Source organism: Notothenia rossii (genome assembly GCF_949606895.1).
Source record: "Notothenia rossii genome assembly, chromosome: 3".
In the NCBI taxonomy this organism is placed as follows: domain Eukaryota; kingdom Metazoa; phylum Chordata; class Actinopteri; order Perciformes; family Nototheniidae; genus Notothenia; species Notothenia rossii.
In genome coordinates, this window is record NC_136901.1 from 2,434,201 (window position 1) to 2,460,743 (window position 26,543).

The following is a 26,543-nucleotide window of genomic DNA, read 5'->3' on the forward strand; positions in this document are numbered from 1 at the left end:
ATTGATCAGGACTGCTGGATTCTCTCACCAGATGTCCGCCTTCCTGCCGTAGCCCTCTCCGCTGATCACCTCCGGACTCATCCAGTACGGGGTGCCCGTCACCGACATGATGCCTGTTCCCGACAGACAGATGGTCTGCAGACGCCGACTGGCCCCGAAGTCCCCAAGCTTCACGTTACCCATCGAGTCTCGCAGGATGTTGGCCCCTGAGAGGAGAGGAGAGGAGAAGAGAGAGGAGAGAGGAGACGAGATGAGAGGAGAAGAGAGAGGAGAGAGGAGACGAGATGAGAGGAGAAGAGAGAGGAGAGAGGAGACGAAAGGAGATGAGAGGAGAAGAGAGAGGAGAGAGGAGATGAGATGAGAGGAGATGAGAGGAGAAGAGAGAGGAGAGAGGAGATGAGATGAGAGGAGAAGAGAGAGGAGAGAGGAGAGGAGACGAAAGGAGATGAGAGGAGAAGAGAGGAGATGAGATGAGGAGAGAGGAGAGGAGAGGGGGGGAGAGGAGAAGAGAGAGGAGACGAGAGGAGATGAGACAGGAGGGGAGGAGGGGAGGAGAGGAGATGAGAGGAGAGGAGAGAGAAGAGAAGAGGAGAGGAGATGAGAGGAGAGGAGAGGAGAGAGGAGATGAGAGGAGAGGAGAGGAGAGGAGAGAGGAGATGAGAGGAGAGATGAGAGGAGATGAGAGGAGAGGAGAGATGAGAGGAGAGAGGAGAGGAGAGGAGAGGAGAGATGAGATGAGATGAGAGGAGAAGAGAGAGGAGAGGAGAGGAGATGAGAGGAGAGGAGAGAGGAGAAAGGAGATGAGAGGAGAAGAGAGAGGAGGAGGGGAGGAGAGGAGATGAGAGAGGAGGAGGGGAGGAGAGGAGAAGAGAGAGGAGGAGGGGAGGAGAGGAGATGAGAGAGGAGGAGGGGAGGAGAGGAGATGAGACGGAGAGGAGACATGAAACATTCCAAAATGAAAACATCTCAATAGAAATAATAAAATAGCATAAAAAAAAAAAGTAGAAACATCCTCTAATCACAAACTGGAACTATTTGAGTCACGGTGCAGAAAGTGGAATGGTTTCCTAAAACCTCATAGGACAGACACTATGTCTTGAAAAAACACTGTAATGTTTTCTGCCAAACGTCAATACAAAATCAAGCTCACCTTTGACGTCTCTGTGCACGATCATGTTGCTGTGCAGGTAGGACACGCCCTCCAGGATCTGACGGGTGTAGCGCCGCGTCACGTTTTCCGTCAGCGCTCCGTACGACTTCAGCTGGTCCTTGATGGAGCCCTGAGGTCCACCACAGGATAGAAACGCATGTGAGCGACACAAAACCATTTCACTTTGGACGAGCGCCAAGCAAGATTGAAGCAGGAGATTCATCCACTTTAAAGAATGATGAATAAAACAATCATCATTGAACTAAAGTATCCCTTACGCCCGGCATGTACTCCATGAAGATGGACAGCGTTCTCTCCATGGTGTCTCGCAGGCAGCCGTAATACTGGACGATCCGCTCGTGGCACAAATTCTTCAGGAGCTGGATTTCACACTCTAAGGCGCTCACCTCCTGAACGACCGGAAACACATCCCAAAGGATCCCCATTAGCACGAGCTATTCTTCCTGGAGCCCTCACACACCCAGAGTCAAACATACATACAAATAAAACTAAAACATCATTTCAAGCAATTTACAATGCTATACGAAGTGAAAACTAAAATGGTCAATGTTAGCCATCATAAGGCGGGTAAAGACCTCCAGCTGACCATGGCTCTGACTGCTTTCTGTCAGTACCTGTCAAACTCTAGTTTTTTTAACGTATCATGCGTTCACACTCTCTCATAGGGATGGGAATTACGGCTGGATTCTTTTTGGGGTCGGCGTTACTAGCTTTACCTGCCAAATAATCACCAGGATAATGATTGACTGTATTGACAGAAATCTACTTTTACTCACAGAAAAATGTATAACTTGCTCCATCTCTCAGCCAAACTCCTACTCAAGCAGCGTGCGTTCAAACATGTGCATTCAGGAGAGCAAGTTCCCGTGAAGGCGAGTGGATTTATGGCAGGCAGTGAACCAACGATAAGAAGAACGGCTCTGTGGTGCGACTCGGTTCCCTTCGTTCACATAACGTCACTACTCTGTCAGACTCACCTTGCTGGTCTCCGGACTCTCCGGGTCAAACTGGACCTGTTTGACCGCCAGCTCTCGCCCAGTGTCAGCATCATAGCAGAGGAAAACCCGCCCGAACGCCCCCTGACCCAGAAGCTTCCCGAGACGCCAGTTTGTTGGGGCGCGTGGAGCTGCAGACGTGGAAACATCACATATCATTTCATTTGTATTTGTTCCGTTCATGGTATGCACAACTTAATGTACCACAATTATTTACATGTCTCTATGAACACACCGTACCCGAAAATGAGCAGGGAGAAGAGAATAATCTGACATGAGCGGCCCCTTTCTCAAAATAAACAAATAAATAGAAGTAGACGGTCTGTCCTTCATATTTTCTGATTCACAGCCAATCATAACAGCATCGTAGGAAAATAAGAGAAACGCAAAAACGTACAAAAAAAGACTTGGTTCCCATTTGACTGTGTGTGTGAGTGTGTGTGAGAGTGTGAGAGTGTGAGAGTGTGAGAGTGTGAGAGTGTGAGAGTGTGAGAGTGAGTGAGTGAGTGAGTGAGTGAGTGAGTGAGTGAGTGAGTGAGTGAGTGAGTGAGTGTGTGTGTGTGTGTGTGTGTGTGTGTGTTCAAGACAGTTAACAGTAATACAGATTGTAAGAGCCAAAATGCTACTTTGCCTGAGTTTATTATTTGTTTACGTCACTTTCATTCGTTTATTTATTTGCTGAGCACTTCCGGAAATCGTCACATGGTGGTGGTTTGTGTATTCATGTCACCTCTCACATGTCGGGTGCAGATGGCAGAGGGTGAGCTGGTTCTGGCATTTCTCCTGTTGACCGTTTTGGTTCTAAGTTATTGTGTGTTGGATTTTGTTTATTAAATATCTTCAATCTTATAAAGCAAAGCTTAGCGTCTCGGCGACTGAAACTTAAATGGGAATTGAGCCGCCACACAGATAATAAAACCACTGGTGAGGAGAGGAGAGGAGAGAGGAGAGGAGACGAGACAAGAGGAGAGGAGATGAGAGGTGAGGAGAGGAGAGAGGAGAGGAGACGAGAGGTGAGGAGAGGAGAGAGGAGAGGAGACGAGAGAGGAGAGGAGAGGAGACGAGAGGAGAGGAGAGGAGAGGTGAGGAGAGAGGAGAGGAGACGAGAGAGGAGAGGAGAGGAGAGAGGAAGAGGAGAGGAGAGAAAGAGGAGAGGAAGAGTAGAGGAGAGGAGGGGAGAGGAGAGGAATTGACACGCCACACAGATAATAAAACCACTGGTGAGGAGAGGAGGGGAGAGAGGAGAGCAGAGGTGAGGAGAGGAGACGAGACGAGAGAGGAAACGAGAGGAGAGGAGAGAGGAGACGAGAGGAGAGAGGAGAGGAGAAGAAGAGGAAGAGGAAGAGGAGAGGAGAGAAAGAGGAGAGGAGAGGAGGGGAGAGGAGAGAGGAGACGAGAGGAGAGGAATTGAGACGCCAAACAGATAATAAAACCACTGGTGAGGAGAGGAGAGGAGACGAGAGGAAAGGAGACGAGACGAGAGGAGAGGAGAGGAAGAGGAGATGAGAGGAAGAGGAAGAGGAGAGGAGAGGAGAGAGGAGAGGAGAGAGGAGAGGAGAAGAGGAGAGGAGAGGAGAGGAATTGAGCCGCCACACAGATAATAAAATCACTGGTGAGGAGAGGAGAGGAGAAGACAGGAAGAGGAGAGGAGAGGAGACGAGACGAGAGGAAGAGGAGAGGAAGAGTAGACGAGAGGAGAGGAAGAGGAGAGGAGAGAGGTGAGGAGAGGAAGAGGAGAGGAGAGGAAGAGGAGAGGAGAGAGGTGAGGAGAGGAGAGGAAGAGGAGAGGAGAGATGAGAGGAGAGGAGAGGAGAAGAAGAGGAGAGGAGAGGAGAGGAGAGGAAGAGGAGAGGAGAGAGGAGACGAGAGGAGAGGAGAGGAAGAGAAGAGGAGAGGAGAGGAGAGGAGAGGAGAGGAGAGGAGAGAGGTGAGGTGAGGTGAGGTGAGGAGAGGAGAGGAGAGGAGAGGAGAGGAAGAAGAGAGGAGAGGAGAGGAGAGGAGAGGAGAGGAAGAGGAGAGGAGAGGAGAGAGGAGAGAGGAGAGGAGAGGAGAGGAGAGGAGAGGAGAGGAGAGGAGAGGAGAAGAGAAGAGAAGAGAAGAGAGGAGAGGAGAGGAGAGGAGAGGAGAGAGGAGAGGAGAGGAGAGGAGAGGAGAGGAGAGAGGAGAGGAGAGGAATTGAGCCGCCACACAGGTAATAAAGCCACTGGTGGAAAACAAAAGGATCAGAGATGATCTAAATGAACTCACAGCGGCTGGGGGGGCTGATGATCTAAATGAACTCACAGCGGCTGGGGGGGCTGATGATCTAAATGAACTCACAGCGGCTGGGGGGGCTGATGATCTAAATGAACTCACAGCGGCTGGGGGGGCTGATGATCTAAATGAACTCACAGCGGCTGGGGGGGCTGATGATCTAAATGAACTCACAGCGGCTGGGGGGGCTGATGATCTAAATGAACTCACAGCGGCTGGGGGGGCTGATGATCTAAATGAACTGACAGCGGCTGGGGGGGCTGATGATCTAAATGAACTGACAGCGGCTGGGGGGGCTGATGATCTAAATGAACTCACAGCGGCTGGGGGGGCTGATGATCTAAATGAACTCACAGCGGCTGGGGGGGCTGATGATCTAAATGAACTCACAGCGGCTGGGGGGGATCATGATCTAAATGAACTCACAGCGGCTGGGGGGGCTGATGATCTAAATGAACTCACAGCGGCTGGGGGGGCTGATGATCTAAATGAACTGACAGCGGCTGGGGGGGCTGATGATCTAAATGAACTGACAGCGGCTGGGGGGGCTGATGATCTAAATCAGGGGTCACCAAACTACGGCCCGGGGGCCGGATCCGGCCCGCCACCCCCCTTTGACCGGCCCCCACCCCCTCTGCCCCCCACTACTTGAACCGGCCCTATGAGGCAAATCCCCAAAAGTCGTCATGGCTTATTTTTTTCAAATTGATTTTTGGAAAATAATAACATGTCTGCGTTTGGTATTTTGTTGATTTCGTTTCAGTTAAAAAAATTATATTTAGTTATAAAATAAAATGCACTATATTTGCCGAATTGTCGTCACCCGACATCTTGGAGATCAAGTGAGTGACAGACAACGCACGCGTAGAGAACTGTCAGTGTTCAGGACAGCAAAAATGGCTAACGTTAAACGAAAAGTTGATAGAGAGTGCAGAATTTTCAAAGAACAGTGGACCAACGACTATTTTTTTGTTCAGTATAAGGACCGTGCCGTTTGCATTATCTGTGAAGAGAGTGTGGCGGTTTTCAAGGAATATAATCTTCGTCGTCACCACGAAACCCGCCACAGTGACTTTGCTAGCTTGCGAGGGCAAGCAAGGGCAGACAGAATTCGCAGAATGAAAGGCGGACTGGCAGCACAACAACAAACATTCATTCGCCAAACCCAGGTAAACCACGCTGCTGTTCGAGCTAGCTTCAAGGTAGCTCACATACTAGCTACCCATGGGAAGCCCTTCACTGATGGGGACTTTGTTAAAAAATGCATCCTTGCTGTGGCCGAGGAGGTGTGTCCCGACAAGAGAGAGGCAGTCAACGGTGTGACTCTCTCCGCGACTACTATGACCAGGCGAGTAGAAGAATTGGGGGACAACGTTTATGAGCAGCTGAACGAGAAAGCGTCACAATTCAAGTTTTTTGCTTTGGCCATGGATGAGAGCAATGATGTGCAGGACACAGCACAACTGCTCATTTTTATTCGTGGGATTAGCGAAAGCTTTGAAGTGTCTGAGGAGCTGGCAGCACTAAAAAGCCTCAAAGGAACTACAACAGGAGAGGAGATGTTTGTCCAAGTGTGCAAAACAATGGAAGAGTTGGGTCTAGACTGGTGTAAATTTGCCAGCATCACTACGGATGGCGCACCTAGTATGGTTGGCACGACAAGGGGGCTAGTAGGGCGCTTGAACAGCGAATTCGAGGAACGAGGTCTCACCCCCCCACTACAAGTCCACTGTCTGATTCACCAGCAAGCCCTATGCTGCAAAGTTTTGAAGTGGGCGTCTGTTATGAAGGTGGTTGTGCACTGTGTCAACTACATCCGAAAAAATGGTCTGAAACACAGACAGTTCCAGGCCTTCCTCTCCGAGCTTGAGTCTGCCTACGAGGATGTGCTGTACTACACAGAAATCCGGTGGTTAAGCCGAGGCAAAGTGTTGCGCCGTTTCTACGACCTGCTACCCGAAATCAACACCTTCCTGCAGTCTAAAGGTGAAACGGTACGAGAGCTGACCGAGCCAGAATGGAAATGGGACCTCGCATTTTTAACAGATGTGACTGAAATGTTGAACCACCTTAACGTGCAGCTCCAAGGCAAAGGGAAGCTAATCAGTGACCTGTATTCCCACATCAAAGCGTTCGAGGTCAAACTAGTGTTGCTTGTGAGACAGGTCGAAAAGCTGGACTTTACGCATCTCCCTGCCACCCAGAGCTACTGCGCTGAGAAACCACCTGTCACGTTCCCAGTCGAAAAGTGCAAGGATGCACTGGAAATGCTGCAGGGGCAGTTCAGTGTGCGGTTCCGTGAGCTTCATGTCAACGGTAAAGCAATACGTTTGTTCCAGAACCCCTTTGCTGCCGACATAAATGATGCCCATCCCTCTCTTCAGTTTGAACTAGCCGAGTTGCAGAATTGTGATATCCTTAAAGATGCGTTCAAGCCTGACAGTCTCATTGAGTTCTATGCTTCGCTCCCAGGGGAAACCTACCCAAACATCAAACAGCATGCAATGAAGATGTCCACAGTTTTTGGCAGCACCTACATCTGTGAGCAAACCTTTTCCCGCATGAAGCAAACCAAGAATACAACAAGGAACAGACTCACAGATAAACACTTGCATCAGACCTTGAGACTGGCTACCACTAGACTGCAACCAGACATTGAACTTCTCATCAGCCAGAAGCAAACACACAGTTCACACTGATACGGTAAGCACACTGATTTGAACAATTACTGATTTTAATTGCTATACATATGAAATGTGAAGGCTCTTTTTAATTTGCTACATATGTTGTAAAATTATGTCACAGAGAAAAGCAGACAGCAGCATGTCTTGCCATTTACTGAATATGGTGCTTCTTGTGTTCAATCCGTCATCCCTCCATGCCAGGGCTCCAGAAGGCACTCTGAAGTGAGGAGAGGAGATTGCTGTTGCTGATCCCATCCCAAAGACAGCACAATTCATCAACAAGTACAAATCCAGCTCACCTACATATAGGCTACTGATTTTGATTGCCATTATTCTGTATTATTGTTGTGCTTTAGTTTTGAGCCTACACTGCTCATGTCCTTTTCACCTTGACCTAAACAAAATGTTAACTGAACATGCTCACCTGGATAGGCATAAGAGTTGGCTAGTTCTATTAGCCTACTCATGTTATTATAATTTTGATGTTTTTTATTTATTTATTTATTTTATAGGCCTATTTATTTGACCTTTATTAAGTACTGCACACAATTATTATTATTATTATTATTATTATCATCATCATCAGGCCTACCTATAATTTATAATTTTGAACTCACCTTTGCCAGTGTCAATCACCTCAACTAGGCAGATGTTTCTTACCTTGACAGCTTTGATGTTATTTTTATTAGAAAACAAATAAATGGAATATCTGTGGTATTTCAAATTAAAGCAAAGTGTGAAGACTCAATTGCTACTTTTGTAAACCACTAGTAAAGATGGTAAACAAATATGTGACAGGAATCAAGTGTTGATATAGTAGTGTGGAAGTAGTAGTGGGGATGGCTGTGCCGGGCTAGTAATCTCTTCTACACAATGAGCTGACTCGGCCCCGGCCCCCCATCACAGTCAGGAACAATAATGTGGCCCCCAGAGAAAAAAGTTTGGTGACCCCTGATCTAAATGAACTCACAGCGGCTGGGGGGGATGATGATCTAAATGAACTCACAGCGGCTGGGGGGGCTGATGATCTAAATGAACTCACAGCGGCTGGGGGGGCTGATGATCTAAATGAACTCACAGCGGCTGGGGGGGCTGATGTCCATCACGGAGAGGCTGGGAGCTGAGGGGTTGAGGTTGGGCTCGATGTCGCTGCCTCTCCTCGGCCTCCTGCCGGGCCCCGGGGCATCCTCCAGGTCCGGAGTGAACACGCTGCTGCTCCCGCTGCTGGTGCTCGGAGACTGATCCGTGGGGCTGAAGCTCACCGGAGAGCGGAAACCGTGAACCTGTGTCCGGCGAGCCCGAGGGAACGTCTTCCTCCCTGAAGAGGAAGAGGAGGAGGAGACATCAGACTCAAGGAAATATGATTGTTATCGTGAAGAATCAGAATCAGAAAACCTTCGTCCCACAGAGGGGACATTAGTTACAGCAGGAAAGCTTCGTCCCACAGACATGCACATTAGTTACAGCAGAAAAGCTTCGTCCCACAGACATGCACATTAGTTACAGCAGAAAAGCTTCGTCCCACAGACATGCACATTAGTTACAGCAGGAAAGCTTCGTCCCACAGACATGCACATTAGTTACAGCAGGAAAGCTTCGTCCCACAGACATGCACATTAGTTACAGCAGAAAAGCTTCGTCCCACAGACATGCACATTAGTTACAGCAGGAAAGCTTCGTCCCACAGACATGCACATTAGTTAAAGCAGAAAAGCTTCGTCCCACAGACATGCACATTAGTTACAGCAGAAAAGCTTCGTCCCACAGACATGCACATTAGTTACAGCAGAAAAGCTTCGTCCCACAGACATGCACATTAGTTACAGCAGGAAAGCTTCGTCCCACAGACATGCACATTAGTTACAGCAGGAAAGCTTCGTCCCACAGACATGCACATTAGTTACAGCAGGAAAGCTTCGTCCCACAGACATGCACATTAGTTACAGCAGAAAAGCTTCGTCCCACAGACATGCACATTAGTTACAGCAGGAAAGCTTCGTCCCACAGACATGCACATTAGTTACAGCAGGAAAGCTTCGTCCCACAGACATGCACATTAGTTACAGCAGGAAAGCTTCGTCCCACAGACATGCACATTAGTTACAGCAGGAAAGCTTCGTCCCACAGACATGCACATTAGTTACAGCAGGAAAGCTTCGTCCCACAGACATGCACATTAGTTACAGCAGAAAAGCTTCGTCCCAAAGACATGCACATTAGTTACAGCAGGAAAGAGCCACAGACATGCACATTAGTTACAGCAGGAAAGAGCCACAGACATGCACATTAGTTACAGCAGGAAAGCTTCGTCCCACAGACATGCACATTAGTTACAGCAGAAAAGAGCCACAGACATGCACATTAGTTACAGCAGGAAAGAGCCACAGACATGCACATTAGTTACAGCAGGAAAGCTTCGTCCCACAGACATGCACATTAGTTACAGCAGGAAAGCTTCGTCCCACAGACATGCACATTAGTTACAGCAGGAAAGCTTCGTCCCACAGACATGCACATTAGTTACAGCAGGAAAGCTTCGTCCCACAGACATGCACATTAGTTACAGCAGGAAAGAGCCACAGACATGCACATTAGTTACAGCAGAAAAGAGCCACAGACATGCACATTAGTTACAGCAGGAAAGAGCCACAGACATGCACATTAGTTACAGCAGAAAAGAGCCACAGACATGCACATTAGTTACAGCAGAAAAGAGCCACAGACATGCACATTAGTTACAGCAGGAAAGAGCCACAGACATGCACATTAGTTACAGCAGAAAAGAGCCACAGACATGCACATTAGTTACAGCAGGAAAGAGCCACAGACATGCACATTAGTTACAGCAGAAAAGAGCCACAGACATGCACATTAGTTACAGCAGAAAAGAGCCACAGACATGCACATTAGTTACAGCAGAAAAGAGCCACAGACATGCACATTAGTTACAGCAGAAAAGAGCCACAGACATGCACATTAGTTACAGCAGAAAAGCTTCGTCCCACAGACATGCACATTAGTTACAGCAGAAAAGAGCCACAGACATGCACATTAGTTACAGCAGGAAAGAGCCACAGACATGCACATTAGTTACAGCAGGAAAGAGCCACAGACATGCACATTAGTTACAGCAGGAAAGAGCCACAGACATGCACATTAGTTACAGCAGGAAAGAGCCACAGACAGCTTCGTGTGAACAGGCATACAACAATTTACAAAACACACATCCTGCAGCAGCTCTGAAGATAAACACTCACCATCACTGTAGTCCTGAAGGCTGAAGGGGATGCCGTATCGTCGGGGGTACGTTCCTCCTTTCCCCGACTTCTCAAACACTGGGATGTCGTACTCTAGAGAGGAAGAGGAGGACGATGAAGAACACACTGGCAGTATTTTGGATTTACAGCCATTTTAAGTCCAGCCAAGAAGTTGAGTCTATTCTGTTGTTTTTAAAACATGTCTTTACCTGGGAAGTCCTGGTGGTTGTCTGGGTAGCTCTGTGCTCGGGGCATCCTGGACTTCGGGTAATCACTGCACAACAAAATAAATATATATCTTAGCGTGCATAGGAACTAATGTGATCTGCAGACTCTAGTAATTAGTCAGGGCTCGACATTATAAATGGCCCGCTGGCCCGGAAACACTATTTAGACCCCCCGGGCAGCATACCATACTTTCCACTTGCCGCTCGGGCCGCTCAAAATATTGGTTAAAAAGAAAGAAAAGAAGGCCGGAGAGTCGGAGCAGCGGGAGCGGCACTGTGGTTGCTTTACCGCACTATGTGACGAAAAGGGAGCTGAGCCAGAAGGCAAAGCTCTCTGTCTACCGGGCCATTTTCATCCTACCCTCACCTATGGTCCTGAAGGATGGGTCATGACCGAAATAACGAGATCGCGGATACAAGCGGCCGAGATGGGTTTTCTCCGCAGGGTGGCTGGCGTCTCCCTTAGGGATAAGGTGAGAAGTTCAGTCATCCGGGAGGGACTCGGAGTTGAACCGAGGTGTTCCAGGCACGTCCAGCTGGGAGGAGACCGAGGGGTAGACCTAGGACCAGGTGGAGGGACTATATCTCTTCTCTGGCCTGGGAGCGCCTTGGGACCCCCCAGTCAGAGCTGGTTGATGTGGGGAAAGGAACGTTTGCTACATCATAGCGTTTGTGAGGCGGTTGTCGTTGTTGGGTGGAGTAGAGCGCAGCGGGAGCCTGCTCCTTCACTACAGACTTTCTCGCCACCTAACCATTCGCAAAAATGTTTTTAATACCAGCGGTAACCGGCCAAGCGCCGGGCAAAAAACTATAAATAAAGGAAAGTCACCGGAGGAGTTAAAGGAGAGTGACGGGGAGAGTGAGAAGAAGAGAGAGAGAACGTTTCAGCCACGCTGGCTGATCGATGCAGTTGGCTTCAATACGATGATATAAACAAAGTCTTCAGTCGGCTCTGTGCGTCCGACCTGCTGACGCGTGAGTGAAGAGTAGAACATATAAAGGTATATTGGCTTCAGGGAAATGCCCCAGCAGTTTACATCTAATCTATTACATATTTCTAACTCCTAATGACTTGAAGGCAGAAAGTGCATTATAATTATAATAATAATTATAATAATAATAATAATATACTCATAATAATAGCAGCCATTTGAACAAAATGACCACAATATCATTATTTTAATAAACCAAATATGAACAATTGAGGAAAATGAGGAAGAACTGATGATTCAAATGTTGTAGTAAAGTAGTAATGTAGTTAGTGCATAAATTACTATGGCAACGAATGTGTTCATTTCTTCATTATTAGTCGATTTTTTGGACGAATGCTCCAGGCCAGCGGTTACAATGGGGGGGGGGCCAGCGGTTACAATGTGGGGGGGGCCAGCGGTTACACTGTGGGGGGGGCCAGTGGTTACAATGGGGGTGGGGGGGGGCCAGCGGTTACAATGGGGGGGCCAGCGGTTACAATGGGGGGGCCAGTGGTTACAATGGGGGGGGGGCCAGAGGTTACAATGGGGGGGCCAGTGGTTACAATGGGGGGGGGCAGAGGTTACAATGGGGGGGCCAGTGGTTACAATGGGGGGGGGGGCAGTGGTTACAATGGTGGGGGGGGCCAGTGGTTACAATGGGGGGGCCAGTGGTTACAATGGGGGGGCCAGCGGTTACAATGGGGGGGGGGCCAGAGGTTACAATGGTGGGGGGGGCCAGTGGTTACAATGGGGGGGCCAGTGGTTACAATGTGGGGGGGGAAGTGGTTACAATGGTGGGGGGGCCAGTGGTTACAATGGGGGGGGCCAGTGGTTTCAATGGGGGGGGGGCCAGTGGTTACAATTGTGGGGGGGCCAGTGGTTACAATGGGGGGGGCAGTGGTTACAATGGGGGGGGCCAGTGGTTACAATGGGGGGGGGGCAGTGGTTACAATTGTGGGGGGGCAGTGGTTACAATGGGGGGGGCAGTGGTTACAATGGTGGGGGGGCCAGTGGTTACAATGAGGGGGGGGGCAGTGGTTACAATGGGGGGGGGCATTGGTTACAATGGGGGGGGGGCAGTGGTTACAATGGGGGGGGCCAGTGCAATTTTACCCTTAATGTCTACCCCTGTATGTCATATGTATATTTATATATAACAGTCGAGAAGCTGCACTATGGGTCAAGCTCCAGGCCTTTTTTGTAACTAATATGTAGAATTTGTTATAACAACAAGCCATTGGTTGAATGTTAGCGCTGTGATGAAGGCAGCCGAAAGGAACTCGGTACACTTTCATATTTACTTGAAATGTAACCCTAAATCAACTTGTCTTTATTCTCTCACTGTGTGAATAGAATACTGATATCCTTACCTGTCCAGCGGGCTGTCTAAAGACGGACAACTTCCCGACGCAGAGTTTTCTGGACTGCTCATAGACAGTGGATCTAGCATCTGAAGAAAAGAAAGACATTCAGAAAAACAAACTGTAACCTAATCACAGAAGTCTTTACCACCAAGCGTTCTGACTACCTGGTCCATGCTCTCGGGGATGAACTCTCCCTCGCTGTTGATGCTGGTGAAGGAGCCGTTCCTCGCTACCTGCTGGAGCGCGTCGGGAATGTACCCTGGAGGAGGGGAGCTGCGGTCCGTCGAATGGGGGCCTGGGTGGTTAAAGAGGACATGTTTAGTTATTATTCATGTCTAATGGATTACCAATGTTGCTTCAGTCCGACCCCGAGACATTATTCACCTATTAAAGCTAGCATGTTACTGTCAGCGACCCTGAATCCCGTGTTGTCCAGCTTCTCATGGGACGGCATGAGGTCCATATTGGAGGAAGAGTTCTGAACAAACAGAAAGAAAACAGGCTTTCAAATCCTGAGACAGAAGAATTCATTGATTGCTGGTACTCTTCAAATAAAAAGGGAGACGCAGCTTCAGAGGTATAACTAGCTTCAAGTGTTCAATGGCATACAGTTTGGTTAGTAGTTAGTTAGTACTTCATTGTGGAGTGTTTCCCCTGGTGTTTGAATAAGTGGCTCACCTGAGAGGAGAACTGGACTACCAGGAGGATCTTCAGGCTCTTCATGTGAACGCTGCGATCCAGCAGCTCCACGGCCTTATCCAGGTCTTCCTGAGTGGTCAGTGGAATCACCAACTGCAAGAAGAAACAACACGGTTTGTTTAGATATCAATATCTGTAGATTCTTTCATAATTCACTATCAGTATTTGTGTGTATATGTACTTCGTTGTTGGTGTAGTGAAGGTCCATCGTCTGACCGAAAGCCACTTTGGCTTTCGCCCTCAGGTCGTCCAGCTGCACAGGTCGAGGGAACTGTAAGATCCTGCAGAGAACAAGAAGAGGTCAGAGGTCAGGAGAGAAGTCTGCTCTGACATTAAAGTGAAGAAGCTGCTCAAAGACTCACCTCTTCTCCCCTTTGAACTCGAACTTCACTCTGACATCATTCTGTGGGAAAGACATATCTGATGAATGAACACATCAGACTACGGACGGTCTCATCGTTCTCTAATCAGAGCCCTGTTTTCTTCACTTCAAATGCATTTCTAACGCGGCGTTCACCTGGTTCTTGGGCGAGGAAGCTTTGGGTTTGCCCAGGTCCGACAGGAACATGGCAGGACGGCTGGAGCGGTGCAGTTCGGCCAAGTCCTGCATGATCGAGTTCAGCGCCTCCTGCTCATCTGAGGGGACACAAGAGTTCAGTTTATTAAACATTAAACACTGATTTAAGATGATGTAGCTCAGGTTGGAAAGTAAGGCCTAGTTCACATTCAAAGCTGTGCTCTTGCAAATACCTTCAAATGACTTTTATTATCTTTTCTGAAGTGCAGCAGTAACGTGTTTTAAGGCACTTACATTGAAGTACGTAACACAAGTCTTGAGGCAAAAATGTCAAAGAAGTCATTGTTCGGGAGAAAAAAAACATTCCTTGAGGTTAAAGTTTGACAAAAGATGAAGCTGGCTGACTGCCAAACAGTAACACTATCTTAACACACACACACACACACACACACACACACATATACATACATACCCATCATCATGGCACGGCGATTGACCCAGGAGGCCAGGAAAGAGGATTCTCCCATCAAAGGGATTCCATTCTCCTGCAACAGCACAAGGACAGCATCAGACCTGTCGTGCAGCTGATCAGCACACAAGTTAGGGCCTGACGGTGCAGGCTGATAAGCTCAGCAGTATGGAAAACAATTGTCACAACAGCGGAAAGATTATCAGATTTGTTGCCATACTATTTAGACCGTAGGAGCCCAGTGTTCAATGTGGCAAATCAGTGATTAGCGCTAATTGTTTACAATGTGTATGAGTTTTATTTCCACTACAAGTTTCTTAATTGACTTTCCAGAAAATGTTTTCCTCAAGATGCACTCGGTTGACTTTTGATCAGATCCCTGTAGAGTCTGATTAACAGCCCTGCAATAAATCCTATCTTCATGAGGAATACAACGTCCAGTTTGGATCAAGCTGTTTTAGAGAGGTGCTTAAGATTTATGGTGACTTTGGAGGCTGAAGTTCATGGAGCTGTTTGAGTGAATTTTATTGCATAATACTGAGAAGGGCTGCTCATACGACTTCCAATATTTTTCTTTAAAACGATGTATTTAAACAAGGTTAATATCAGTTTTAACTCGGTGTGGCTAATAAACTAAAGGGCTGACTGGTGTTTGCACCAATATTTCAACATACAATGACATGTGATAGAGAGAGCAGTGGAGAAGTGAAGTAGTAGCATCAACACTTTGATCAAACTTAAAAGCAATACAATGATTGAAGATTTAAATCATCCATCCAGCATTCCTTCTGCTCATTCATCAAGAGTTGACACAATATTTTTTAATTATATTAGTGTGCAAGTCGTGATGCATAATTTCAGACAGAAGCTGTTAATCACTATAAAGAGGTTTAAAATGATTAAAGGGAATTAAAGGGAATTAAAGTCTGGACAGTCAAGATGGCCTAATGAGGAATATTTCTGATGAGAGTCTGACACCAACACTGATTGCAAGTGACAGAATATGTCTGTCACGTTGATGACAGGGGGCTTGACAACAACATTTGGTTAGCACTTAACATTATTCTAACAAAATACGTCCTTTGCAAACCACTGCGGCTGGCTAGCTAGTAAGCTAATGTCATTTGTCTCAGTAAAGTTGATACCAACAACATACCGCTGTGATGGCCTCCTCTGGAAGATAATTAGCTTTAAATCAACTTGCTAGCTATGTAGCCCCGCATGCTATGAAATGCACTAACAACTGTTTCTAGCTAATTTCCCACTTACCAGCTACGCCAAAATGTGCTTGATAAACGATCTTGAAATATAAATATAACACATAATAGGTAAACAATGTTAGCTGAAAAGGAAGCTAAGTGGCTAATGCTAACCGAGAGTTCCTAGCTGTCAGGCCAGGGAAGTTGTCAAGCTAAGCTAATGCTAAAGTAGCTATTCAAGGCTCTCCCGCACCGTTAAAAACAACCGTTAACCGTGAGAAAGGGTCGGTGTTTTCTCTATCGTCTTACCTGGCGGTCGGTTATCTTCGTGTTCACGTCCACATCCACAGGGCCGGTGACAGGAGCCCCGAGCCCCGCGGAGAGCCGCTTGAGGAAAAGCAGAAGTTTGGCTCCAACTCGAGTCCTGCTGGGCCACGACGACCAGGCCCAACGGCTGTCAGTTCAACCGGCTGTTTCCAGGCAGAACAACGACAAGATAGCGGTTTATCCAACAAAGTATCTCCGTGTCTACGAGCAAATGGGAAAAGTTAACTGACAGCTTTCATTTTGTTGCACTTTACAACCTGGATGACGGTAGCTTCGCTCGCTGTTTCCCCCCAAGTTGCGTTAACGAACTAACGGTAACCGGAAGTAAGCTTGTTGTGTTTACAGAATAAAATACAAACGGTTTTGCGGTTGGGAAAACATAGTTTGTATTTTATTTCGAAAGTAGTTAACCGGAAATGATAGTTGTTATTTTGGCACACTTCACAGGTCTTAACCCCCCGACCTCGTTGTAGGACTCCAACAAAAACACAACATGTGATGTCAGACATGTATAGTTTCCTGTAGAACGATTTAAGTAGGTCAAATAAATACATTTGATAGGGTTGACACACACACACACACACACACACACACACACACACACACACACACACACACACACACACACACACACACACACACACACACACACACACACACACACACACACACACACACACACACACTCCTCATGTTGCCACACATTAATGAAGCATTGACATGTAATTAATTTGATGCCTTAGTCTAAATGTAATATCAAAGTAAGTCAACATTGTTACCACCATGCCTAATAATAGTCTATCTGGATCAGTAGACTTTAATTTATTAAACCCATTTATTTAATGGAGGCTGAAGTTGTGTAAAAAACATTCCTCCATGCTTCCTTTCAGAATGAGTCTTACTTTGAAAGAAGTGATTTCCTACGTCACTTCCTGTTAATGTAGACTTCTCATAACATCCAGCTAGAGCTGCGACTGAAAGCTAACGCTATCTATTGTCACTATATCTTAACAACATAAACAGAGGGACAACATGTCAGATACGGTAAGATATACACTTTAAATAGCAGCTATTGTTTATAGTCTGGATCAAATTCACAAAGAGATTAATCAGTGTTTTGCTACCTCGTATCTGGCTATTTAAAATGCTAACTGCTAGCTCGTTTCAGGCCCAGAACTGCTTACTTAGCTGCTTAGCTTAGCAACTAGCTTTCCTTTAGTTCAGTTCAGCTTTAAAACAAGAAGCGGTACCAGCATTTTGAAACCAAAACATTCACACATGTGGGTCACAGTGTCGTTAAAACGAAACCAAGCCATCGGGCCTGTTTGTAATGTGTGTGGCCTTTACATGTTGTCTGCTGCTCAAGTTGTTTTTGTCTGTGTGTTGTTGATGTTTTATAGGAGACAAAACCATCCAGCCAAGATGGAGGAGATAAGAAGGACGGAGAGTACATCAAATTAAAAGTCATCGGTCAGGTGTGTTTGCATGTACTGATCTTAACATATCATAGATATATATATCATAATATGCTGCAAAAGTTGTTGTTGCATGATTTTCTGAATAAAATATTTATCAAGATTTTCTGTTGAAATACAACTACTACTACTCCTAATACACATACTACTACTTCTACGACTACAACTACTACTAATAATAATAATACAGCTACTACTACTTCTTCTTCACCACCTACTGCATCAGGTGGGGTTTATAGAGAGAAAAACATCTACTGCTAATACTACTACTACTACAATCATTTGTGTTCTGTTAAAATACTTGTGTGTGTGCTTACTTCTTCTCTGTGGAAATACAGTTCCTAAGACATTTAAAGAAAACCATGCTGGCATGTGTTGCTGTTTCTCACCATCACTTTCTGCCAACAGGACAGCAGCGAAATCCACTTTAAGGTCAAAATGACGACACATCTGAAGAAGCTGAAGGAGTCTTACAGCCAGAGACAGGTCAGAGGACAGACACCACATCATGTTGATCCCTGACGTAAACAAAGCACAGAGAGGATTTAAAAAGCTTTCTCTGATGTGTGTCGTTGTGTTTCTCACAGGGTGTTCCAGCAAGCACGCTAAGGTTTCTGTTTGAAGGACAGAGAATCGCAGACAACCAAACTCCCAAAGAGGTAAACGTGTGACTCCAGCAACACATCTGTCCATGAATCCAGAGGGTTATGTGTTCGTTGTTTTTATAATACCATTTTGTTTTCTGTAAAGCTTACACACTTTGCAAACCCTTTGTAAATGTTACATCGTGATTTAGCTTCGAAATGAAGTAAAAGCGTTATAAACATGAATTACTGAAGGCTTTGTCAAATAGTAGAAGATGAATAGATGTCGACTCTGTAACTGAAACATGTCTCTGTTACTCCTCAGCTGGGGATGGAAGACGAGGACGTAATCGAGGTTTATCAAGAACAGACGGGCGGACTTTGGAAGGATTAAACCTCCTGCGTTTCTAATTTTTCTTTTTTGTATTTGATTTTGTATGTATGTATCTTTTGTTCCGTTTCAAACCATCTGGATCAAAACGGACTCTTACCAGGGCTTCCATGTTCGAGGGGAACAGACTGAGCGATGCTAATGTTGTTGACCTGAGAAAAAGCATTCTACGTGAGTGCCTGGGACCTCAGATTTTAATGGACATAACTACACTGTAGCTATGTATGTAACAAATAAAAAGCCTTGAGCACACATTTTACAAAGACAAACAGATTCTGCGTTAAAGGAAACTGTTGTAAACATCTATTTTCAATTACTACAAGACAAGTAACGATCGAATATCACACAGCTTTGTTTTACCGTTCACTCTAGAATTATACAATTATACAACTAGAAAAATGATAAACAAGCCCCTCCTGTGTAACCTAGGTGTTCACATGTAGAACTTAGGGACCACAAAGGTTCATGGTTAAGCAAACCTTGAGGTGCATTGTGGGGTTTTTCACCTACTGCTTTGAAACAAGGTGATCAAGGAGCTAGTATCGGACTATTACAGACACGATTTTCATTGTCATAAATACACTAGCTATGCACACGTGACAACACATTTATCCTGAGGCAGAAAATAGATTTTGGAGGCACTATTCCTTCATTCTGTTTTGAAAAGCTTCATTTTCTTTCGTTCAGGATGTTTAAAAACAAGTTTGCCTGCACTCTTTTGTTGGGAGGAGTTACCCAGTGAGAGGTTGAAATTGGCCTGATGCAGTAGTCTTTGAGATAGCTGTGCTTTTCTTGTATTCATAATTAGCGTGTGTTGGAACGATATGCCCTATGTATCTCCAGTGACGTCTTTTATTTACATTTGAGAGGTTCCTTCTGTGCTGATATATCTGAATATATACCCGTTATGGAAATGTGTCGCTTGCTGACAGTCACGCTGTGTTATAACCTCGGATGATTCTGTCCTCCAGCAGGAAGTATCTTGCAAACAGTGACATGTTATACTGTGGGGTCAGTAAAGCTTCCCTTTCTGTGTTCTGTACGACCTCCATGCATCACTACACGTCACATGTTAGACGCTTTTATCCAAAGCAACTTACATACTCAGTACTGAGGGCAATCCCCACAGGAGGAGTTTGGGGTGAAGTGTCTCAGGGACACAACGACATGCTGACTGCAGTGGGGTTTGAACCATAGGTGAAGATTACAAGCAGCCCCCCCCCCCCCTCATCTTTGAAATATATTTCTAATGCAAACATTTCAGTTTCAGAAGCATGTCAGCTGTTTACGCCGTCATGCATTACGCTCTCGCATCTAAGACAGGAATAGTCAACGTCCTTTTTGAAGCAGGAATCCAGAGATCACAGATCATGTTTTAAATGGTTGTCATTTCCCAGAGGTGTCCTTTTCTTACATTACATTTTTCAAGTGTTTATCATCGTAGTTAGTGATTGGCTCAGGTGATCAGGTGACCCACACACACACACACACACACACACACACACACACACACACACACACACACACACACACACACACACACACACACACACACACACACACACACACACACACACACACAGAGGAAGGACTGTGATTAGAGCCATAACATTAGAGGAACATTGATACAGATGGTTTGAAAATCTGGAGATGAGCTTTTTGCTTTTTTTTGAATAAAATATTTAAGAAAATACTGCTGTGTATATCTCATTGGGTACTTTCATTCTAGTATGTCTTTTAAAAGTTAGGGTTAGTGATACATGAAGACAGCTGATGGTGTGCACACAACAGGAAGAAACTGAAGTTTGTCCACAACATGTTTAGTCTGGACGATTTCAACATTTAAAAAGCACAACACATGGTTCATACTGACTCAAAGTAATCCAGTTTATTACCAAAGCATCATATATGCAAACACCAGGTGAAAACACAAAGAGGAAATGAAGCTTAGCTCGTCCTCAAGTAGTTAAATATGTATGCAAAACAAAAAACAAAGAATATTTGACATCATAAATGTGCATCTCTCTGTATGTCAGTTAAAACAGCTGGTACCTTATGTATGTATTGAATTATCGTCTAGATGAACAGCAGTAAAACACGCACTGGTACTGAGCAGTGAATAAAACAACTGAAAACAAGATTTAGAAACAGCTTAGATTGTGCTACAGTATATCAATAAATAAGAATTACTATGGACCTTTAATGGCTATACTCATGGCTTCCTTTAAATTAACAGCTTTGAGCATTTATTCAGAAATAGTACCATTTATAAAAAGCCACTCAGCTGGTCTTTGGTCTGCTAACCCTGACCCCAAAACAACCCCACAGATGTCTCCTTGCAGCTGTTGCTCTTCCTATTCTCTAGGAGCGGTGGTATGAGTACCTTTTCTTGATTTACGTCCATCAAATCTCAATTTGTAAACAAAACTCTGTATTTTGAGGTTGCCAATTCCTCTGAGTTCAAAACATGCGTCAGTGTTCGTGAAACTCAAACGCCGGATTATCTTTCCCCCCGGCAGCCCCCCTGCTGCCAGTCACTGTTTCTGCACGATTTGCTGACCTCACAGGCAACCTGTAGGTGCAGAAAATAATCCCGGAGACAATCATAAAGCTCGTCCCAACCAGTCCCACCCAGATGCCCCTCCCAACATGTTGAGAGTCAGGAGTCGGGGGTAGTTTAAACTCTGGGGGGAACGTTATAGTCTGATTGGTGACCACAGAGTTCAGGTTCCACAGCAGAGGAGTGAGGGACATGCTGGCGGCCATCAGGCACAGAACGCCACTCGTGAGGAACGTCAAGCGGATAGGCGAGTTCTTCCCCATCCCAAAATACACGTTCCTCAAGGTGTAGACTCCCCCAGCGTTCCCACAGAGCCCCACCAGCAGAGACAGCAGCATGAGGACCTGCCCTGCCACTATCTCTGGAGGGGTGAAGTCCTCCATCAAGCTGATGAACCTGCAGTGCATCACTCTGTATCCAGGCGTCACCAGGGTGTGGCTGTTGAAACACGCCCGAAAGACGCCCACCCACGCCACCCCGGAGCTGATGACCTCCCTGTCTGACACCAGCCAGACCCTCCACTGGATGACGCCAAGGGACACGGCGGTGAGCGTGCATCCAACGCAGGAGAGCCACAGGGCGAGGAGCTGGGAGTGGACGGTGTGAGCCAGGTAGAGCATGGTGGAGGAGAGGTGGAGGAGGGGTGGAGGAGAGGTGGAGGAGGGTTGGAGGGAGGGGTGGAGGAGGGGTGGAGGTGGAGGAGAGGTGGAGGAGAGGCGGAGGAGGGGTGGAGGAAAGGGAGAGGTGGAGGAGGGGGAGAGGTGGAGGAGAGGTGGAGGAGGGGTGGAGGAAGGGTGGAGGAGGGGGAGAGGTGGAGGAGAGGTGGAGGAGGGGGAGAGGTGGAGGAGAGGTGGAGGAGAGGCGGAGGAGGGGTGGAGGAAAGGGAGAGGTGGAGGAGGGGGAGAGGTGGAGGAGAGGCGGAGGAGGGGTGGAGGAAAGGGAGAGGTGGAGGAAGGGGAGAGGTGGAGGAAGGGGAGAGGTGGAGGAGAGGTGGAGGAGGGGGAGAGGTGGAGGAAGGGGAGAGGTGGAGGAGAGGTGGAGGTGGAGTCAGGTGACAGAGAACACGCTGGGCTTCATCTGGTCCTTCCTCCCTGCTGGTCAGACTGCCACCACGGCCCTGATCGACCAATAAAGAGTCAAAATCATTGTTTCAATGGTTTCAATGTTTTTGCACTTTTTAAAAATACAAAACAGAAACAGATGATTAACAGTGCCGTGCGGGAAGATGCAAAACACCTATTGGGCTTCAAAGCCATAAATCCCAAGATCAGTAAACAAACAAAGGGTTAACATGTATACAAACAGCAAACATTAAGATATGCTATACAAATTGTAAAGTGCAATAACACTTCCTGTAAAAATAAAAACTCTTGCGCAATATCCTCCTTTGTGATTGTGATGAAATGCCACCTTTCACACTCAGAGAGAAGTGTTTCTGCGCGGCGGCAGCGCTTCCTCTTTCGTACCTTTTCTCTGATGCTCGGGTGTCACCTGGGTTACCTGGCAACCAACCAGCTGCCTGTGAGAGGACAGAAACACAGGTGAGACTTTATGGAGTTCAGAGCTCCAGCAATTAATCACCGATAACACATCAACTATTATGATAAAAGACATGTTTTAAGTGATATACATGAAAGCAGCCCCTAAGCAGCCCCCGGGGAGAGGTCCTGCTTTCTGTTTTAAATCAGAAAAGTCAACTGTTTTTGTTTCCTACCCACAAACCACACATTTAGAGACATCACCTGGAACTTTTCTACTATTTTCGAACATTTTACTGAAACTACCAATCGATTAATCTAAGAAATAATCATTCGGACAGCCGGATGAGTCATGGTGACATGTCCTCATGCTTTTCTGTAATCAGGTGGAGCCACTCCAACCAGTTTCTTCACTTCACTTAAACATGTTAATAATTATATAAAAGAAAAATCATTATTATCCATCTTAGAATACAGATGTTACGCTAACTTCAAAACAAAATGATAAAACTCAGGCCTAAGCTGAGCAGGCTGTGAACCCCGTAGGAGGAAAGCACGTTTGTTAGACTTGACTCGGCTCGTTTAAAGTGATACTCGTAATGTTTGTGTCTCACCTGGGGGTCGTTCTGCTCCTCGTGGCGCCTCCAGTGCCTCTGGATAACACAGTGACACTTCCTCACCCTGCTACACATAACCTAGATACAGTTCCTGTCATGTAGTGAAACAGACAGTAAATCATTGACAGCATATTGATATGCTCAGATGGAGAGGAAGGGGGGGGGGGGGGTGTGTGTCATCTAGTGTGAGCCTATTACGTTTCTTTTTATTTTGACTATAGGTAAAAAAAAAAAAGAGGCATTTTTTAAGATTTTTCTGAAATAATTTTGATTGAGAAATGAGCTAATTATCAAAAGGTACAATTAAGATCTCTTTAAGCTCAAACGGGTTTATTTGTTGTTAAACCAACCGGAGTAATGTTGACTTACAGGTTAAATACAAACATGGGTTTAGAAGTAAGAGAAAAAAGTATTTTTTATATTTATTTACTCAGCTAATCAGATTTTTCCTTACAAATATGTGACCTTTTACGGCAGCAGATGTCCACACTTGTCCTTTTTAGCTCAATCAGATGTTAACCCAGCGCTTCAGAGGGATATCTATGGAGGGTAAGTGACGGCTATGTCGGGAAAAGTGTAATAAAACCTGAGAAAGTCAGACATCGCGCGATTGCCATAAAGAGGATTGGCAGAGGAAATGTTTTCTCCCCCTCTTTCCCCAGCAGGTGCAGTAAAAAGTCCAAAGTGGAAACGGGCAGTAAAACGTTGAGCAACAGATTAAAAAAACGTCATTAGAGATTGTAAACAAAATCCCCAGATAGCCTTGGGATTTGTTGCAGGGAAAAGATAAGCCCTTAAGTCGTTTACTGTGATCCATATGAACTCTCCGTTATCATGTTACCTCCCCCCACTCGTCGAGAGGGCCCACACTCAGTGCTTCTCGAAGGTTGAAGCAGAATCGATCGATAATGGGACACTTTTTTAGAGATATGACAATATCTGCAATACGGGCAGAAAAAGCTCTTGGCATTCAGATAATGCTGTCTTAGATCCTCGGGGGAATGCTGAGTCTTTAGGAAACAATCAGTAACTTTTTGAACATTTGAATTATATGCATATTAATACATCAAGTCAATTGTATATATGTATAGTTAACAGTGGGGACTCATTTGATTGTTGACATTTGGAGTTCAAATGAGCTTTTCTTGGTATTTCAAATCGTCCCAGCCCGGCTTTTAGACAGGGACCTAAACAGGAGTACACTTTATACCAAATTAAGATAATATCAAGCAGAGCAAAGAGGTTAGATGAATCTAAAAAGAATAGCAGATAACTTAAAGTGTTAAATGATTGATTTCTATGTTGAAATATGTTGAAGCAACAGCTGTTCGTCATTGGGTAAAACTGTTTCCAAGCGGACTATGAAAGTGAAATATAAAACTGACGTCACTTATAATAAAACAATTCAGAAGAGATCACCATGTGTCACAGCTTTATTATTTTATTGCTTGAAGTTGGTGAAAGGTGCCCCTGTGTGGGCCGTCCTGCACGCCCACGTCAGTCCACGAGAGGCTACGGTAGGCACGTGTTCAAATAAATATGAATGTAGAGAGTCGTCCAAAGCAGAGCATGAAGTGCTGTGTTTCTAAATGAACCTGAAGCTGAGCCTTCACTCGGAGAAAAGAATAAATAAATCAGGTGGTTGTGAGGCCGTCGTCAAAGTGTTTGAGCGGGAGCTTCATCTGAACAAGCACCCAGAATATAAGTCTAGAAAACAATCTGTACCGCTGGAAAAATCCAACATCGTCCAGTTTCTTTTTAAGCGTAAATCCAAAAGGTGTCACTCCAAAAAGAGAAACCCGTCATGTGTGAAAGACATCGACCTTTAAGAGTCAGACTCTGCACAAAGGGAGATACGGTTGGTCGGACAAGCAATTAAATATCATTTGGAAATCAAACTTCATTTCATTTTGTTAGAAAACAAAAAGTCACTGATACGTCACGAGTGAAAATAAATTACCGAAACAATACAATAAATACAAAATGAAAGTAAAATAAAACACACGTGATGGTTATTAATTACAAAAGGGAGACAGTGTAAGATAAAGAAACACCAAAGTAATGTATATCATTTGGTTTATACATAAAAACATATGAACTGGATTTGTGTAATTATAATGAATTGTATTATTGAAGGTTTCTGGAGGATAAAGCCACAACTTGGGTATCTAAGTGTTTACAACGTCTTAAATAGTGTTGGGTACGATCAGACTACATAGCTTTTTATTTATTATAACTTTAAAATGCTAAAAAGAACATGAATACCTTGACTTTGGGATACTAAAGATGTAAAAAATAAGTAAAAATGATAAAAATAGGAGGAAATCAATGATCTCTAGACTGAAGGTATTTGGAAATTAATGGAGAATTCTCTGTATTTTGTATAAAATCTATTGAAACTTTGACGACACAATATACGTGTGTTCTCGTCTGGTCTCTGTGCAAAATACTGTTTCCTCAAATCTCAATCAGTTATTGATCTAAATGACCTAAGTTAGTTCCTGAGGCTCCGTTAAAAACTAGAATATTCGATGGACAAAGGGCCGCATGAGAGCATCAGAAACTCCGTCTTGGATTGAACTCTGACAGTTTCACGTAGTCAACACGATGGAAGCGCTCCATGCAGCACGCTCAGATGTAGACACGGAGGCTTGGATCTGGATTTAGCGTTTCCTCTGCAGAGCTAGGAGTTGTTTCCAGACTGTCCAGCAGACACTTCAGCTGCTCTGGAATCAGAAACACCGTCTTGAAGTGAACTCTGACAGTTTCACGTAGTCAACACGATGGAAGCGCTCCATGCAGCACGCTCAGATGTAGACACGCTTGGATCTGGACTCAGGAGATGTTGTCAGGAGCTTCAGAGCACCGGCCTCTGGTCCAGCGGCAGACTGTCCAGCAGACACTTCAGCTGCTCCTCTCCCAGGTGGATCTTATCCTCCAGTTTTCTCTGCTCGATGATGAGCGCTGACTTCATCTTCACAAAGTGCCGGTAGTCGTCCAGGTTCTCCGCGTCCAGGTGCGTCTCCATGATGCTCGACACCACCCTCTCTCTGCGGTCCAGGTTCTCCTTCAGCTCCTTGGCATCCTCGTGCTGCTGCATCAGCAACTTACGCTTCCTCGTTAGTGTCCGCTGGAGAAAGATGGATATTCATTTGTTGATCTCGCTTCAAAATGGATTTTTTAAAATACTTTTAAAATCTTAATCTGCTCTTAATTTGATTTCAAGTTAAAACAGAGTGTCTTTTTCTTTTTACTGAATATCTATAGCTTTGTAGATTAAATCCTCTGTTTTTTCACTTCGGTCT

The 26,543-nt window shown here is 45.6% G+C and overlaps 6 protein-coding genes and 1 long non-coding RNA gene across 8 annotated transcripts in view; 3 read left to right on the top strand and 4 right to left on the bottom strand.

Annotated features, from left to right (window-relative positions):
* map3k2 (mitogen-activated protein kinase kinase kinase 2) overlaps positions 1-16,259 on the bottom strand; it is a 23,560-nt gene extending 7,301 nt beyond the window's left edge. Inside the window, exons 1-12 of the mRNA XM_079672794.1 lie at positions 16,116-16,259; positions 14,611-14,722; positions 14,139-14,257; positions 13,984-14,024; positions 13,803-13,902; positions 13,601-13,714; positions 13,307-13,400; positions 13,087-13,217; positions 12,929-13,008; positions 10,570-10,634; positions 10,361-10,453; positions 8,182-8,421 (exon numbers count right to left, since the gene is read on the bottom strand). Coding sequence (XP_079528920.1) covers positions 8,182-8,421; positions 10,361-10,453; positions 10,570-10,634; positions 12,929-13,008; positions 13,087-13,217; positions 13,307-13,400; positions 13,601-13,714; positions 13,803-13,902; positions 13,984-14,024; positions 14,139-14,257; positions 14,611-14,665 — 1,132 coding nt within the window. The 5' untranslated portion in view covers positions 14,666-14,722; positions 16,116-16,259. The remainder of the gene's footprint in view (positions 1-8,181; positions 8,422-10,360; positions 10,454-10,569; positions 10,635-12,928; positions 13,009-13,086; positions 13,218-13,306; positions 13,401-13,600; positions 13,715-13,802; positions 13,903-13,983; positions 14,025-14,138; positions 14,258-14,610; positions 14,723-16,115) is intronic.
* Positions 25-4,585, bottom strand: LOC307034505 (mitogen-activated protein kinase kinase kinase 2-like; the record flags this gene model as incomplete). The annotated part of the gene is made up of 5 exons (XM_079673331.1): positions 4,414-4,585; positions 2,149-2,297; positions 1,429-1,560; positions 1,151-1,280; positions 25-206 (listed from the first exon to the last, which is right to left on the bottom strand). Exons 3-5 carry the CDS (start codon positions 1,468-1,470, stop codon positions 25-27), a joined length of 354 nt encoding a protein of 117 aa, XP_079529457.1. The 5' UTR covers positions 1,471-1,560; positions 2,149-2,297; positions 4,414-4,585.
* On the top strand, positions 5,078-8,128 carry LOC307034072 (general transcription factor II-I repeat domain-containing protein 2-like). The gene is made up of 2 exons (XM_079672793.1): positions 5,078-7,122; positions 7,305-8,128. Exon 1 carries the CDS (start codon positions 5,214-5,216, stop codon positions 7,116-7,118), a length of 1,905 nt encoding a protein of 634 aa, XP_079528919.1. The 5' UTR covers positions 5,078-5,213; the 3' UTR covers positions 7,119-7,122; positions 7,305-8,128.
* Positions 16,260-17,027: 768 nt separating the features above from the next.
* Positions 17,028-20,276, top strand: sumo1 (small ubiquitin like modifier 1). Its single transcript, XM_079672511.1, has 5 exons — positions 17,028-17,177; positions 17,534-17,608; positions 18,017-18,094; positions 18,196-18,267; positions 18,518-20,276. The coding sequence occupies exons 1-5, from the start codon at positions 17,166-17,168 to the stop codon at positions 18,584-18,586; spliced, it is 306 nt and encodes a 101-aa protein (XP_079528637.1). The 5' UTR covers positions 17,028-17,165; the 3' UTR covers positions 18,587-20,276.
* A 180-nt stretch (positions 20,277-20,456) lies between these two features.
* On the bottom strand, positions 20,457-21,853 carry LOC307033442 (claudin-34-like). The gene is made up of 2 exons (XM_079671921.1): positions 21,838-21,853; positions 20,457-21,794 (listed from the first exon to the last, which is right to left on the bottom strand). Exon 2 carries the CDS (start codon positions 21,761-21,763, stop codon positions 21,056-21,058), a length of 708 nt encoding a protein of 235 aa, XP_079528047.1. The 5' UTR covers positions 21,764-21,794; positions 21,838-21,853; the 3' UTR covers positions 20,457-21,055.
* On the top strand, positions 21,648-25,152 carry LOC307033443. 2 transcript variants are annotated; one of them, XR_013806507.1, is made up of 3 exons: positions 21,648-21,775; positions 21,905-21,993; positions 22,151-25,152. It is a non-coding gene; the product is annotated as an uncharacterized lncRNA (long non-coding RNA). The 2 variants fall into 2 exon arrangements; XR_013806508.1 differs by having other exon boundaries at positions 21,905-21,982; positions 22,168-25,152.
* Positions 24,657-26,543, bottom strand: part of LOC307033441 (protein Shroom2-like) — a 29,804-nt gene continuing 27,917 nt past the window's right edge. Inside the window, 1 exon segment of the mRNA XM_079671920.1 lies at positions 24,657-26,368. Within this exon segment, the coding sequence (XP_079528046.1) occupies positions 26,096-26,368 (273 nt within the window). The 3' untranslated portion in view covers positions 24,657-26,095.